Genomic DNA, 16,398 nt, shown 5'->3' with positions numbered 1-16,398 from the left:
GATGAGCACTGGGTATTATATAAGACTTGTGAATTACAGACCTGTACCCTTGAAATAATACAGTATATGTTAATTAAGTGAATTTAAATAAAAAATATATAGTCTTCTGAGATCACAATTTAAGAACATCTCAATGATTTTTAGAAAATCATTCTGAATTAAATATGACTAAAATGTGAGATAAACATTAGTAACAAAGGTTATATAAAAAGTTTACTTTAAATGGAAATATCCATTTAACATTATAATTATTTTCATTTTAGCACAACCATATGGTTGCTACATGCTATGCACTGAAATAAAGTACCTAAGTTAATGGGAAAGGTCACAGCATACTGCTAAGCAATTCTTTGAATCCTATGCCCAGAATCAGGTCTAGCCATCAGACAGATACCTAAACACACTTCAGTGAATTTGGAAAACTATCACATCTGTGGAACTAAACACAATATGATTTGAAACTTAAGAGTTAACAGACTAATCACAGACTTTGCAAAGCACACTATTTTCTGGCAAGTACTGACCTTGAAATGCCAAATTATGCTATTAGATACATACACTGGAGGCTTTTGGACAAACTACTTCCACACTGTCCTAGGCAAAAATTATACCACCAAACAATCTGGAGAAGGTCCTGGATTTCTACTGATTCCAATAAATTCATTTTGCCCAGGAACCCTATGAACTTCCAAATATTTTGAGGGATAGGCTATAATCATAGAATAATAACAAAAACTGATCTATATATGGTAGTTGAACCTGTGGCTAAAATCTCATTGGCACATCTAACTAATCACACATAAGTGTAGCCGAACTTGCATAATTCCTGGAGTGGCTATTTATCTCAGTATGACTAACCACTTGTCAATTCACTGAAAATTTCATCATCTATAATTCAAGGAAATTAGTTCATATCATGAAACACTTAACCTTAAACACAAATTATTTTTTAATATTATTGTCCAGAAAGTAAACTATAAAATACATTTTTCTTAAAAAATTTTTTAAAATATTTTTTGTTAAAATCTTAAGTGGATCTTTTTATTTCAAATGATAGACCTGGAAATTCTAGAAAGGCTTTTAGATTATAAGCCACCTCTTTTAAACATACTTATTCCATGGGGCTATGACACAGACTATAAAAACAAAATGTGTAAGACGTGTGTATGTGTGTGTGTGTACACACATACACACTACAAAGGGGCATGGGTTTATCTAATGAGGAAAAACTGAGGACAGATTATTCAGGGATACTTGGGTATAACTGTTTTCTCCCTTGGCACTGCTATCACAACAAAGCTGGTTCCAAAACTAAGACAGCACAGTGTTTGTAAACATGAAAAATTTCTCCTGGGTTCATTCCTTTTTAATTCTTTATCTTTGATCATTTTAGCGTATCATCAGATCATAAGATAATTACACTAGAGACCCAATTTTTTTCCCAATCAATCCATCTTGCATGTAACCACCAGAGGTTGTTCCTTGAACACTTGCTTATTCAAGAAGTAAATCACGGCCGTCATCTCCCTACCCCATGAAGTTAACACTATGCTCATAGGTTTCAGGCAGTTTACAATTTTACTGCACCCAACCATATCCACTTTTTATACAAATTATTATGAGCATCTTCAGATTATTTTTCTCAATGATCTTAAGTAGTTTACATTCACTTTCCTTTACATTTTTAAAGAAGACTTCTTTTGTATAATTACAGAATCTCATGAAGTTGTGAGGATAGTACAGAGATAGAGAACTTCCTGTATCCCTTCATTTAGGATAGGTCTGCAGTTGACAAATTATTCATCTGAGAATATCTTGATTTTCTGTTCTTGAAGACTATCTTCAATGCATAGAGAATTCAGGTTAACAACAGTTCTTTCTTTCAGCGTATGAATGTCATGCCACTTCCTCTGTCCTCCGTCTTTTCTGGTGAGAAGTCCATGGCCAATGATACTGATTTCCCCCTGTAGGTATGATGTTTCTCTTCTGCTTTCAAGATTTTTTTGTCTTTAGTTTTTAGAAGTTTGACTATATTTCATCTTGGTGTGGATTTCTTTGGGCTTACCCTGTTTGTGGTTCTTGAATCCATAGATTTAGATTTAGGTTTCTTGATAAATTTGGAAAATTTTAAGCTATGTTTCTTCAAAGACATTTATAGTCCTAACCTCTTTCCAGGTCTCCAATGACACAAATGTTAGACCTTTTGTTATGGTTCCACAGGTCTCTGCAGCTCTATTAATTTTTGTTTTGTTTTGTTTTTCAGTCTATTTCCTCTCTGCTGATATCTTCAAGTCACCAATTCTTCCCTCTATCCATTTTATTGTTGGACCAATCCATTTAGCTTTTTATTTTGGTGATAGTATTTTCACTTCTAAAATTTCCTTTTGGATTTTATTTCTTTGCTGATTACTTTCTAATTTTAAATTTGTTGCAGGTGCAAGACAAATACATGGGTGGAGGGAAAGGTGGAAGTTTGGGCCTGTTAACACTGAGCGATAATGAAACTCCTCAACTTTCTAAGTCTCCTCTGCTATAATCCTAGCAAGGAGCAGCAAGGGTGTACCATTACTGACAAGTAAGGAGGGAAGTCCAGGCTATGCCCAAGTCTTGCTAGCAGGATTTTCTGTGGTGTCTGGCTGGATTAAAGTGGTTACTTCCTACAAAAATGTGTCTTGATAGCTACCCCTTTCCTGGTCCTTTTGCTAGAGAGAGTAGGCATTTATTGACCCCCACCTTTTTATCCTGCATCTAATGGCATTCTTAATCACTCATTCTAGAATATAGGAGGCAAAAAAAAAATCTAGGGAATTCATCTCTGAGCTGCCCATAGATTATATCACTAGTCTCAGAAAATATAATTTCTCCAACAACAAAATATAAACATTTTTATTTCCGACTTTTAATTTTTTTTTTTTTTAAGATTTTATTTATTTAACAGACAGAGATCACAAGTAGTCAGAGAGGCATACAGAGAAAGAGGAGGAAGCAGGCTCCCTGCTGAGCAGAGGAAATCACAACCCGAGCTGAAAACAGAGGCTTTAACCCACTAAGCGCCACCCAGGCGCCCCTGGATATACTCTTTTTTTTTTTTTTTTTTTCCCAATTTATTTATTTTCAGAAAAACAGTATTCATTATTTTTTCACCACACCCAGTGCTCCATGCAAGCTGTGCCCTCTATAATACCCACCACCTGGTACCCCAACCTCCCACCCCCCCGCCACTTCAAACCCCTCATTTTATAACAAATGATATAAATATGAAAACTATTAAGCATGGCTAATGAAGTTGACAATTTTAGTTTTCCAAAAAATCTACCTTATGTTTCCATTAGAACCTTTTTCTTTGATCTTTATTCAAAATAATGCTAATTTGTAAATGATAATTTTTAGAAAACAAATGCACATGTAAATACTTGAATATAAAATAATTTATTTGCTAGTTTAGGAAACAAAGCTATTCCTCCAAAATAAAATTTCAGTTTCCTTAGGAGTGACTAAGTTTACTCGGCTAGATGTGGCAGAGTTTCAAAATATGTGTCAATTAAAAAGTCTATAAAGTTTCCAAAAATATAGCAGTATGGTATATTCAAGTGAAAGCTGGTGAAACCGAGCAAATACCTAGTTAAGGTAGATCAGTCTTCCAACTGATTTAAAAAAAAGGTTAGTAGTTTCTCAGATTTCGTATTTTTTTGACAGTTTTTATGCTGCCTAAAATTTTATTGTCATTAAGGGGTGAAAGTCAGTGGGCCTCTTTTTTGCCTTGTCTCTGGCCCCCCACTTTCCTGCATCTTAGATTGTAATTTTTGTTTTCTAGGATCATAAGTTTCTCAGAAGTCAATGGACTTCTGGGATCAGTATTATGTACTCTAGACATGTCAACACTGATCTTTAGGAAATACAGCTTTCATTAATACAATTTTCATAACAAAAATACCCCCAAAATTAAACAACATACTTACTACTTCCACTGATTATATCAGGTTTGGCCTTCATCATTTTGCAGAACTGTCTTCGGCAGTTTTCTATCCACTCAGTTTGTTTATCAGACATTTTGAAGCATAACAGAAGTTTGCCAAGATCATTGTCTAATAAGAAACATGGCATGTTATATTATTATAATGAGATGCTAGAAACACTGAAAAATAAGTATTAATGTTAAATATGTAAACAATTACAAATTCTAGAAATAGTATTTGGCTTTCAAAAGAAAATACATTTTTCTATAATTACATCTTATGCCATCAATTATACTTATAAAAAGCCTATAAAATGAATTCATTAAAAGCTCACAAAATGAATTGACTTATAACTATAATTCTTGAATGCTCTTCTCATACGAACATGATTCATTACTGATATCTGAAGTAACAGACATCAAATAACAGATGTGATAAATGTAACATTTCACTATATAGACTGACATGAATTATACTCTTATGCATATTCAGACACAATTTTATTCACTTCTTTAAACCAAAAAGAAAACACAAGTACAGAAAATTTCTAGTCAATTATTTAATTCCACTTCTTGTAAAAATTATACGAAAAATGAGTGGTGCTGAAAGAGTATCTATGGCTAAAATGTAACTTCTTGGGGTGCCTGGGTGGCTCAGTGGGTTAAAGCCTCTGCCTTCGGCTCGGGTCATGATCCCGGGGTCCTGGGATCAAGCCCCACGTTGGGTTCTCTGCTCAGCAGGGAGCCTGCTTCCTCCTCTCTCTCTCTCTGCCTGCCTCTCAGCCTACTTGGCATCTCTGTCTCTCAAATAAATAAATAAAATCTTTAAAAAAAATAATTAAAAAATAGAATAAAATGTAACTTCTTTCTAAGCAATTTAGAGAATACACAGCAACTTCCATCTAATTTTATTTTTCCACTTTAACTTTAATTTTATTCCCATGAGATTTTTCCATCTTCCATTTTAATATCATTCCCATGAAATTTTATATTAGAAAATATCTATAAATAATATATTAAAAAGGATGCAGGTGTCCTTTAAAAAGGGATATAGAAGCATACAGGTATAGGTAGTCACATAAACTCATACCTTTAAACACTTTCCTTGAAAGAGATTTTAGAATCAAAAAGGAAAAAGAGCCTTTTTAAAATAAAGGGTCAGGGACATCTGGGTGGCTCGGTTGGTTAAGCGCCTGCCTTCGGCTCAGGTCATGATCCCAGCGTCTTAGCATGGAGTCCCACATCGGGCTCCTTGCTCAGTGGGGAGCCTGCTTCTCCCTCTGCCTCTGCCTGCCACTCTGTCTGCCTGTACGCACTCTCTCTGACAAATAAATAAATAAATAATCTTTTAAAAAATACATTAATTAAAATAAAATAAAGAATCAAAGTCCTGATGCCCCTGCCCAGTGATATGTCTGGGAACACTAACACTACAGAATATATCTGCCAAACCTCTCTTTCAGCTGATGAATCCTACCAGGAAGATAAGAGTGGTCAATGTAATATTAGGAGAGAGTTTCAATCACACAGTCCTCATGGTTATGATATCTAAAATAATATGTTTAAGTATATATATCATAATTTATTTAAATATGTCCCTATTTGACATGTAGGTCAGAAAGAAAAATAGCCACCTCTCATCAAAGCTACATAGTCTTTTATACAAACACGAGTATACAAATAAATATATTCAAACATATGCATACTCAAGCAAGTATACATATGACCCAGAACGAATTGTGTTATTGAAAGAATGTGTAATTCAGATATTCAGTTCTAATCTATTCTCTTTGAATATTAAGATCAAGTGATCCTGTAACATTTCATAAATAGCTTCAATCAGAAGCAATAACTAGAGAAAAATTAACGTTATTAAGTCAAAGGAGAAAATTCTTCTTTTTAATAAAAACTCTCAAAACCTTTAACCTAAACCCAAGAAATACCAAAGCTGATAATTTTGTTGAAAATTATGTTATTAATAACAAAGTTATAATGTTAAATGCACCTTAATATGAATTAAGTAAAAGACTTAATTCAACAGCATTAAAGTAATTTTTTATAGTTTCTATTTAGAATATCTACATTACTTATTTTCTAAGAACAAACTACCTACAGCCTAATAAGAATCACTAGTGGCATATGATTGCAAAGACGAATGCGTTTTTCATCTGCTTCCTCCTCTATATCATCTTTTCTATCCATGTATAACCTTTTATAACTACTACTACCTCCTTCAAGTAGAAGATGCCCATGTAGTTCTTTTGTAAATTACCTGCTATTGAAGAAATCCTGTATTATCCATCCCCTCTTCCCTCCTGCCCTACCCCCTCCTCTTGCCCTCCTATTCCTTCCACATTTGCTATTCTGTTTTGCTTTTTCATCATCTCATCCTAAGAAAAAGAGCACAAGGCTCCACAATTGTAAATAGTACTAAAGCAGCAGATGTGATATGCATGTGAATCTACCAGCTGGTGGAGGAGCTCAAGGGTCCAATTCAACTCAAAATTAGAATTTAGGCTGAGCCAGAGACAGAGTGACTACAAAGACTCCTAGAGACAATTTGGTAGCCTTTATATATATATATATATATATATATATATATATATATATATATGGTTACATTTCCCAGTCAATGAGAGTGTGAGCTTTTCAATTTGCATTCCTCACACTTAAAAATATTTAGTGATCTGATATAATACTAATTTAAAAATATGTATATCTGGGATATTTAGATTTGAGGGGAACAATGATTCCTTTATCTCCCCCTCCAAATCTGGGACCGAGTAGTAGACAGGAGAAGATGAATGGAGTCCAAGAATTGTTAGTACTGAAACAGCTAAAGTAGACACCATTACTTGGATCCACTGCCACACAGACTTCCAAATGTCTCCCCTAAACAGAACTAACCCATTTAATCACAGACAATGATAGACAACTAAAGGTCTCTGCTAAATAAAAGGCACCAACATAACCTAAAGATAGGCTAACTTGAAAGTACAGCCTACACAAGTAGGTTAATCCAAGATTTTCCAACCTTCTCCCAAGCTACCTCACCAAGCATTCTTCCTACCTTTGTGAAGAATAAGTGGGTAAGTTCAGAGAGAGGCCAATTGTGTTGGACCAGCAAAGGTCCTTGGACAAAGAGAATGAGGCAAGAGGAAATGGAATCACAGGAATGGTACTATAGGAATACAATAAAGCAGTAACTGTGTGAGTAAAGCAAATATGAATCTGATGTTTTCCCAAAATTTCTATGTTTATAATAACACAAAAGAATTAAAACCCAGAGTTTTGCTTCTGACTACAATGCAGATACTAGGAAGCCTTGCTGTCCTGCTGTAAACAACCTGAAAACTGAGTAAAATATAACAACTGTTTCCAAACATTAGGCATCAGGCAGTACACAGGACTATCTTTCCTGAGAAAAGGAAAACTAATGTGGTGAACTTTACAACTGGCCTTTTTCTTGAAGGCAATTTCAAGATCACTATGCAGGAAGGAGGATGGTGCTATGGAGGTCTTGCAGAGTTGAAGAGAAAGAGTCAATTTTCAGAGATGGATGAGGCTAAAATTTGGGGATCATAATACTGAAAAGGAAGAGCAGAGCAAAGAACTACAGAAATCTATGTAGGTCCTTGTCAAACTGATTGCAAAATAATCAGCTAAGCAAATAAAGAATGAAAATCCACAAGGCTGGGCAAAAAACAGTTCAGAGCTTGTAAAATGAACAATTCCCAGAATACACTTAGTGCTAGCTGATGCCCAAGTTCCAGAGTGAAGAGTCCTTTAACTACCAGGTAGTCCATAAAGGTTCCAGAAAACTAACACCTTAGTAGTAGAGTTAAATTAACAATAGAGGCAACTCTACACCACCATAACCAGAAAATGAAAGCCCTGAAGGATCAAGCTGAGCCATGAATAACTTGACAGCACTCCAAAAACACGTCCATTACTAAAGAAAAACAAAATCCCCCATTCAACAATGTAAAATGAATGACATCTGATATTCAATAAAGAAATCACTAACATGAGAAGGGAAAAATGTGGCTCACAACCAGTAGATAAATCAGCTAATAGATCCAGAAAGGACTAGAGTGATATGATTAGCAAATATGTTAAAGCAGCTTTTTTTAAGTCTTTAAGTATTAAAAAAAAAATGAACAGAACCAAATGTTTTGGTACAATTTAACCAAACTGCACTTTATTGATACTGGAACCCCATTTGGTAAAAAGAGATAGCAAATGGTACATGTGCCAACTTGGATGCATCTCAAAACCATTATGCTGAAAGAAACCAGGCACAAAGTTTCCTATATGATTCTATTTGTATGAACTGCAAATATAAGAAAAACTAATCTTTGGTAGCTGTTCTCAAGGGAACTATGTTTTGCTCTCCAGGAGTTAGTTCGGCAGTCTTTACAGACATTTCTGCTTGTCATACCTAGGAGTGGGGAGTACAGAGAGAGTTCTACTAGCATCTAGAGGGTGGAGACCAGGGATGCTACTAAAAATCCTACAAGGCACAGAACAACACCCTCTGGCAACAAGCAATTACCTAGCCCAAAATATTAATAGTGTTGAAGTTGAGAAATCCTAATCTATAGCAGTGGAGGAAAAAAAATCAGTAATCACCTGAGGCTGGGAATAGAGAACAGATGACTGCAAAGGAAAAAAAGAAATTTTGTGGAATCATGAATGTGTTAAATATTTGATTATGGTGGTGCTGATGTGTACACAGACATGTCAACATTCAAACTCTTTTTAAAATAGATGTATTCTGTTGATATAAAAACTGATTATATATACATATGTGTATGTAAATGTAGGGTATAATTGAAAGTGACAGTGACTAAAAGCTTCTAAGCATATTACTGTCACTAAAATAAGAACAATTATAGTTCCTAATTCGGTATAAAGTCTGTATAAGAACTCAATAAACTTTAATTAAAAGTATAGACATGTATAAAATGATTCATTTTAAGAACCCTTGTCACAATTTTATAGTAAGGTGTTTTAAAGTATAAATTTTTTAAATCCTCATTGTTTTATCTTCTTATGAGGTTCTAGCTCCTTTATGGGTTCAATCCAGTGTCCTGTAATGAAATGAATACTCACTTCTTAGGGTTAAATGAGAAAACAGTTGATCTATTTCACCAAGAAGAATCCAGTTTTATATTCTAAACACTGAACACAATTTCTTTCTTAACTTACATTTCTTATATCAGCTGTTTTTATGTAATTACTACCCTACAATATAATTTTTAGAGAAAGTACCATATCATAATTTAGGTTCAGTGTATTAATTATACATCTAGTTATGAAGTTACCATGGTCAAGTACTGTTTTGTTTTCCCAAAAGTGGTTTGGTGTGTCTAGTGAGTATATGTACTTCTTCTCTTTGCTCCTTCAGACCACTATGATTTACAAACAATGCAAAGTTGGAAGAGAAAGTAAAAAATCTATCTTAAACTCATTCCTTAAAACCATTAAGAAAAATGGGAAAAGAAGGGGGAAGAGAACATCAAGTTTCATGTTCACCAATCATAGCTAACAATATTTCATATATAAACTCTCAAATTCTTTGTTTTGGTGAGCACTATACTCTTTTCATACTTGAGGATACTGTATAGTTTTTTCTCAAAAGATCATTACAAAGAAATGTCATATTGATTATAAGATTATTATGGACAATATAAAAGGAATCTCAGTTTCAAAGGGAGTAAAATTTAAGCTCAATATAAATGCAGAGAAAAACTATTTACACTGAAAACTTTCAGTACTTCTTTCCTAAATGCAATTGTGAATGCCTACTTTACACAGAATATCACAACAAATTCTGCAAAAGAAACAAAATAAATGGAAGATTTCATTAACTAGAAATGGATCCCCAGGTTTAATTCATATAGTTACCTCTGTCTTATCCTGAACCTTATTTGTGTAATATTTGCTTTCCATTTGTATTTCTGCTTACCTTCTTTCATGTACTTTAACATAGTCATTTCAGTTTACTTTTATTATAATATATAAGGGAAGACTTTGGAGTGCTCTCTGAGAAGCAACTAAAAAGATGCCCAAATTCTCTATATATTAGTTCTCTGTCCATCTCTAAATTTGGGAGTTTCTAAATTCATTACACATTTTCAATTTATTTGAACTACAGGGGCTCTTAATACATGGCATCTGTATTTTACACATGTTATCCCTCACTGAAAGTTATATCACTTTTTCTTTTTAAAAATATGTAATAATCATTTACTATAAAAGAAATGAGTCACATTTTCAAGAAATGAGGAATTCACTTTCCCCTATCACCTGCACTTAAACTAGCAGGTGATCTGTTTCCCTGGTTGCCACAGATATATATGCTGCAAACATGAAGTTATACGTACATGAAAATAAGTTTTATTATTCAAAAGTAAATACTTATTCTGATTTGTAAGCTAAGTATCTCAACAGATGCAGCTCAAGATTTACTACACCGAAAAGAAACCATAATCTCATACTCCTAATCCCCTCCGTTAACAGAATGATGTCAATAAAAGTCATTTACCTTTATCTGCAGAAAATAAATCTCAATTAAAAGGTTAGAAACAATAAGAAAGAAGATTAAGAAGATGTCTGACTTACATAAAGGCCTAAATAAGCAGTTGATAAAAGACAGAATTCATCACTAAAAATATTTATAGACTGACTATAGGAGCAAGACACAATTCAAAAAGCTTTTTAAAATCAGAACACATGATATCCATCATTACGTTACACTGTATTTTATGTAATGCCATACTATTTTCAAAGTACTCTTACAGTTTTCCTTATGCATTCTGTTCTCAGTTGACTGGAGAATAAACGGTAATCCTAAATCTTACATAATTTATTAGACTAACAATGAAATAATTCACTCAACTTGTTAATTGGATAACTTTCACTCTTTTATTAAAATGTAGTTGCTATTATGGTTCATCTGTTCCTTTTTTCCTCTTAAAAAGTTTACTTCTACGTAGGTAGGATTCCAATTTGATCTATACTATTAGGATTACATAATGGATTGTTATTCCATTTGTAAATTTAAAAAGACAGGAAAATAATTCATCAAGGACATGGGCATGGACTTAATTTCTTAAAGACAGAAATTATCTGTCTTTAGACAGATATTATTTATTAAGACAGAAATTTATTTATTAAGTGTCAGCAAGAAGTAGTAACACTGAATAAAGGATTAAACCCAGTAAGGACACAAACATTTATTAAACAAAATCAATATAGATTCATGAGAACATGTCTTGTTAAAACAAGAACATTGTCCCCATGACAAAATTACAGAATTTGTCCTCTCTAACACCCCTTGTCCTCCATGCTATTTGTTATGCTCCACAAATAAATGAAACCATATGATAATTGACTCTCTCTGCTTGACTTATTTCACTCAGCATAATCTGGGAATTTGGGTAAATTGGAAGGGGAGGTGAACCATGAGAGACTATGGACTCTGAAAAACAATCTGAGGGATTTGAAGTGGCGGGGGGGGTGGGAGGTTGGGGTACCAGGTGGTGGGTATTATAGAGGGCACAGCTTGCATGGAGCACTGGGTGTGGTGAAAAAATAATGAATAATGTTTTTCTGGAAATAAATAAATTGGAAAAAAAATTACAGAATTTGTAGTTGAAAAAGCTAAATTTCAATATCATTTCATGCAAATTATTTAAAATACCAGCATATTTTGAGAGCTAGGATAAAATATGTTGGTACAGTAAGAATGTAAGTACAAAACCCATAAACTTAACTGCTCATTCACTGCACGATGCCTAACTCCAGAGACAGAGAACATGGTACTCTTGTTCTTCAGTTCCATCTCTAATTTAGAAAGTTTCTCTATTAATACTTGTATCTTTCTACCGAACAAAATACAGTGCAATGATTATCTTATAAACAGTAGTCTGCAACTACAAAATGTTCAAAGTGAATTTATATATAATACCTATCAGAAAGCCTTTTCTAGCCCCAAACATATTATTAAACATTGCCAATAGTTTGCATTTTTTTCCTTAATGAAGAACCAAATCTATGCAAATAATGTAGATTTAAAATAGTAACTTAAGACTCAAGTTTCTCACCTGAGAAGAAAATATGGTCCTCATGGACATTTGATCAGTACTGGAGCTTAATGATTCAACATATATTTTATATCAAATTCACCCAGAGCTGAAAATGTACAAACTGAAAATTAAGTTTTAACTAGAATTCACTTCAGTTTTGTATAATATCCTCCTTCCTTTTCCTATTAATTTGAAGGAAGAAAAACTACTTCATGCTATAGGGGAAAGATAGTATAGTGAGATAGTTATATCTCATAGATAATAAACTTTAAAATGATCTGTTTTCTCCTATAGGAATAATATCATCTAAAAATATCCAACTAAAAATATCTGAACAATCAGACTATAAAGATTTAACATTATGTGGTGCATTCCATCAAAGGGAATGATTATCACCATGGAACTTACTCCTTTATATAGTATTTTAAAGAGAATGTTTTGCCAGACAGAAATTCAATTTCCTATCAGATAAGTAAAAATGCAGAGAGGAAGCAGTAAAACTAAAAAGATTAAATTTGGAGTAATCACAGAATAAAGGCTGTACATTTTTTGGTTATTTTTTCAATTGTGGAAAAAAATGAGATGTAATGCTGACAATGTATACCTTTTATGTGCTATAAAAACATAAAGTACCACTTTGTAAATGATAAAATAACTATAAAAAGATGTCTACTTCATGAATGATATATACAGAAGTCTAGCTCAAGGGGCTTTCTAACTACAAAGCTATTGATAGTCTAGAAAAATGAGTGAGACCAGAGATTATTTTAGGTTTGAGTCAAAACTTCTAAATTTACATAGGAGCCTGAAACGAATTCCCAACGTCCACTCACAAAGATTTGGAAAATAGAGTTTGATGATGGGAAAAATAGAGAAGAAATTCAATAGACATCTATTGTTGTCTAATACCTACAGCAGACAACATTTTTGTCTAATGGAAGTTACACTGCAGGGCAACAGAGAGTGAACAAAAACATAAACTCATAGTAAGGAACAGTGCTATTAGAGGAATCCACAGGAAGCAAACAGATAGAAGTAAGGGAAGAGGTATATTTTAGATAAGGTGGAGATAACATATCTTTGAAGAAGTAACATTCAGACTCAGCATAAAAGCTTAAGAAGGAATTACCTGTGTAAAGAGGAGAGCTATTAAGAAGGAATTACCTGTGTAAAGAGGAGAGCTAGTACTCCAGGAAAAGAGAACATCAAGAGCAAAGGCCCAGAAGTATAAACTTAATATATTCTGAAATATGAAAGAAGTTCCCCAATCATATATCCCATAAGGAATTTATATTCAGAATATATTAAAAAACTCTTACAACTCAATAATAAAAAGACAAAGCATTAAAAAATAGGCAAAGGATATGAATAGGTATTTTTGCAAGGAACATATATAACATGAAGAGATACTCAACATTATTAGTCATCAGGGGAATGCAAATCAAAACCACAATGAAATAGTGCTTCAAACCTACTAGGATGGCAAGATCACAACAAATGATGATGATGAGGAGGAGAAATAAGAATCTCATAAAACTGTTGGTGAAAAGGTAAAATGGCACAGCTGCTTTAGAAAAGTGAGCCAGTTCCTCAAACTATTAAACAGGGAATTACCATTTAACTCAGCAATTCTACTTCTAGGTATATATTCTAGAGGAAATAAAAACATGTTCATGCAGAAATTTGTACACAAATGTTTATAGCAGCATTATTTAAAGTCAAAAGTTGGAAACAACCCAAGTGTCCATCAGCAGATACAAATATATAAACAAACAAATTATGGTATATGCACATAATGGAATTTTTTTTCTTTTTTCTTTTTTTTAAATTAATGGAATATTATTTAATCATAAAAAGGAATGAAGTATTTATCCATACTGCAACATGAATGAACCTTAGAGATGAACCTTGAAAACATTATGCTAAGAAAAAAGTCAGTCATGAAATACCACATACTACACTATTTCATTCATATGAAAAGTCCAAACTAGAAAAATCTCTGTATATAAACAGATTTCAGTGGTTGCTTAGGGCTGGGTGAAAGAAGAAAGAGGTGAAAGAAAGAGGGAGTACTGGGTTTCTTTTTGAGGTGGTGAAAATGTTCTAAAGTTTTTTGTGGTGATGGCTATTAATATACTAAAAACAATCACTGAACTGCATGCTTTAAATGGGTGAATTGTATAGTATGTTAATTACCTTTCAATAAAGCTGTTTTTAACAAAATAAAACAAGACCCACAGAGTTATATAGAATATATAGGTCAATTATTATAGAGACAAAAGCCACAAGATGAAGTCAAGGGTAAGGGAGAGAAAAGAATGAGAAAGTGACACATTTATTTACACAGCTGGCTCACATTAGCTGTTAGTGTTTACTTCTTAGAAAGCCCCAAGGAGGTAAATGTTTTTCTTGTTTTGTTTTGTTTGTTTTTTAAGGAAGAGCCTTTGGAGGGATATATGGGTAAAGAGTGACTATGGAGAACTTGCAAGGAACATGAAGAAGTTTACTTGCATTACAAGTAACTAATGTATTTGAGGCTTTCAATGAGTAGCCATCTGAATTTCTAGATCAAAGAACAATGCCAGTGGCCCTGCGAGTCAGTGCTGTGCTTCTACTGCTCTGTTGGCCCTGTCAGGATTACTAGACACAACCCATGACACAAAAACTCACACTCTACTTTAAAGGTACCAGCCCCAGCTGAGTGAATACAGATCCAAATGATTTCCTGATAGGGACAGACATTCCACAATAGTAAGGTATATAGAGTACAGATGTAATCTAGATCGCTGATTATTTTATAATTCAGCCTGAATGAACATTATAAAAGTAATTTAAAAACAAAATGAATATAGGATGTTAGAAAGGAAGAGCAAATTTCTTACTTGCAGTTGTCTCGCTAAGTCATGGTATTTAATAACCAGAGCATGCTATTTAATCCCTCAAGTCATTTTTATTTCTCAGTATGAAAGTACCAAATTTCTGTTCCCCTTTAGAGAAAGAAGTCCCATCCTGAACACATCAAAATGGAATGGAGTTGAATAGACTAACCAATTAGGGGTATAACAATAACTCCTGGGAGATCTAAGTTTAGCTTAGGGAAACAAAGCAATCTGTTTTATTTTGTTTATCTCATGATCTGTTTCATATAGAAAAGACATTATGAGTCAATTTCCAGTAGTACACTTTAACAGCTCCTGAACACACTAACCTATACTGGCTTTTAACCACACTACAACTCTCCTTTCTCCCACTCTCCTTTCCCTTTTATCTGCTACACAGGTAATAGTAAGTTACTGCACTCACTATATTCTTCCAATTTATCTAAACTCTAGCGTAACAGAAATATAATATTCCAAGTTATATCTACCACATGAAAGGTAATTTTTTCATGAGTATAAGATTATTTATATCATACACACATTATTTATATATCACACATATGTATCACACATATATACATCAAACATACATATACACATGTGCACATGTGTACATATATACCTGTACAGGTTTATATATGTATACCCATAATGTTCATATATACATACACAAACAGATAATATTAATCACTAGCTTTTACATTTTAGAATGGTGACCCTAAAATAGTACACAAAGAAAAATAACTGAACCAGATGATGTCTAGAGATTCTTATTTACAGATGAAGATAAATTATCTAATAGCTAACACTAATGCCAATGAGCTAACAAGAGGCAATTTAACAGATGAGGAGATGCTAACTGTAGCAAGGAGGATAAATGTAGAAGCTGGGAGACAAATAAGAGGATGTCACCATGTGCACACAACCGAAGCTGATTTTTTTTTTCCCCCATAACAATGAAATGATATCCCAAAAGTTTGCAGTGCAAATGGCAACTAAAATAACACCTATCAGAATTAATGAATCATTATTTTCAAATTTTAAAAAAAAGGCAAAATGAAAAGTATAAGAACTCCTGTCTTCCAAACAGCTATGTTTTAAAGTATTATAAGCTTAAATACAGCATATTTAAAATTGTACAATATTTAATTTATTGAGCTGTGTTTAATCAGAAACAAACTTTCAATTTAGCTTTAGAACTGTTAGAAATTCATTTGGCTACATTTTTCTCACTGAGTTCACAGAGATATCTCTGTGATGTACATCCTGGATTAGCCACTGGTGCCTAGATCATTCTCTCCTTCTCAACAAAAACCAGGACCATTATTATTAGGAGGAAGTATTAGGTACTACTATTAAATTGAGAATAATGCCTTAGTCAGATACTTATATTTTAGGGATAAGCAGAAAGAACAGAAGTTTTGTCCAATATGGTAGGGAAATGTGGCATTAAAGAGGTTTGAAATGGTAC

The 16,398-nt window shown here is 33.2% G+C and overlaps 1 protein-coding gene across 3 annotated transcripts in view; it reads right to left on the bottom strand.

Moving 5' to 3' along the window:
• TBC1D32 (TBC1 domain family member 32) overlaps positions 1 to 16,398 on the bottom strand; it is a 230,443-nt gene that overhangs the window by 52,595 nt on the left and 161,450 nt on the right. For all 3 annotated transcript variants that reach the window (XM_044249741.1, XM_044249731.1, XM_044249751.1), the window contains exon 27: positions 3,960 to 4,085. In XM_044249741.1, the coding sequence (XP_044105676.1) occupies positions 3,960 to 4,085 (126 nt within the window). The remainder of the gene's footprint in view (positions 1 to 3,959; positions 4,086 to 16,398) is intronic.

This window comes from Neovison vison, chromosome 1 (assembly GCF_020171115.1).
Source record: "Neovison vison isolate M4711 chromosome 1, ASM_NN_V1, whole genome shotgun sequence".
In the NCBI taxonomy this organism is placed as follows: domain Eukaryota; kingdom Metazoa; phylum Chordata; class Mammalia; order Carnivora; family Mustelidae; genus Neogale; species Neogale vison.
The sequence above is the reverse complement of the archived record's forward strand: the minus strand, read 5'-3'. Positions and strand labels throughout refer to the sequence as shown.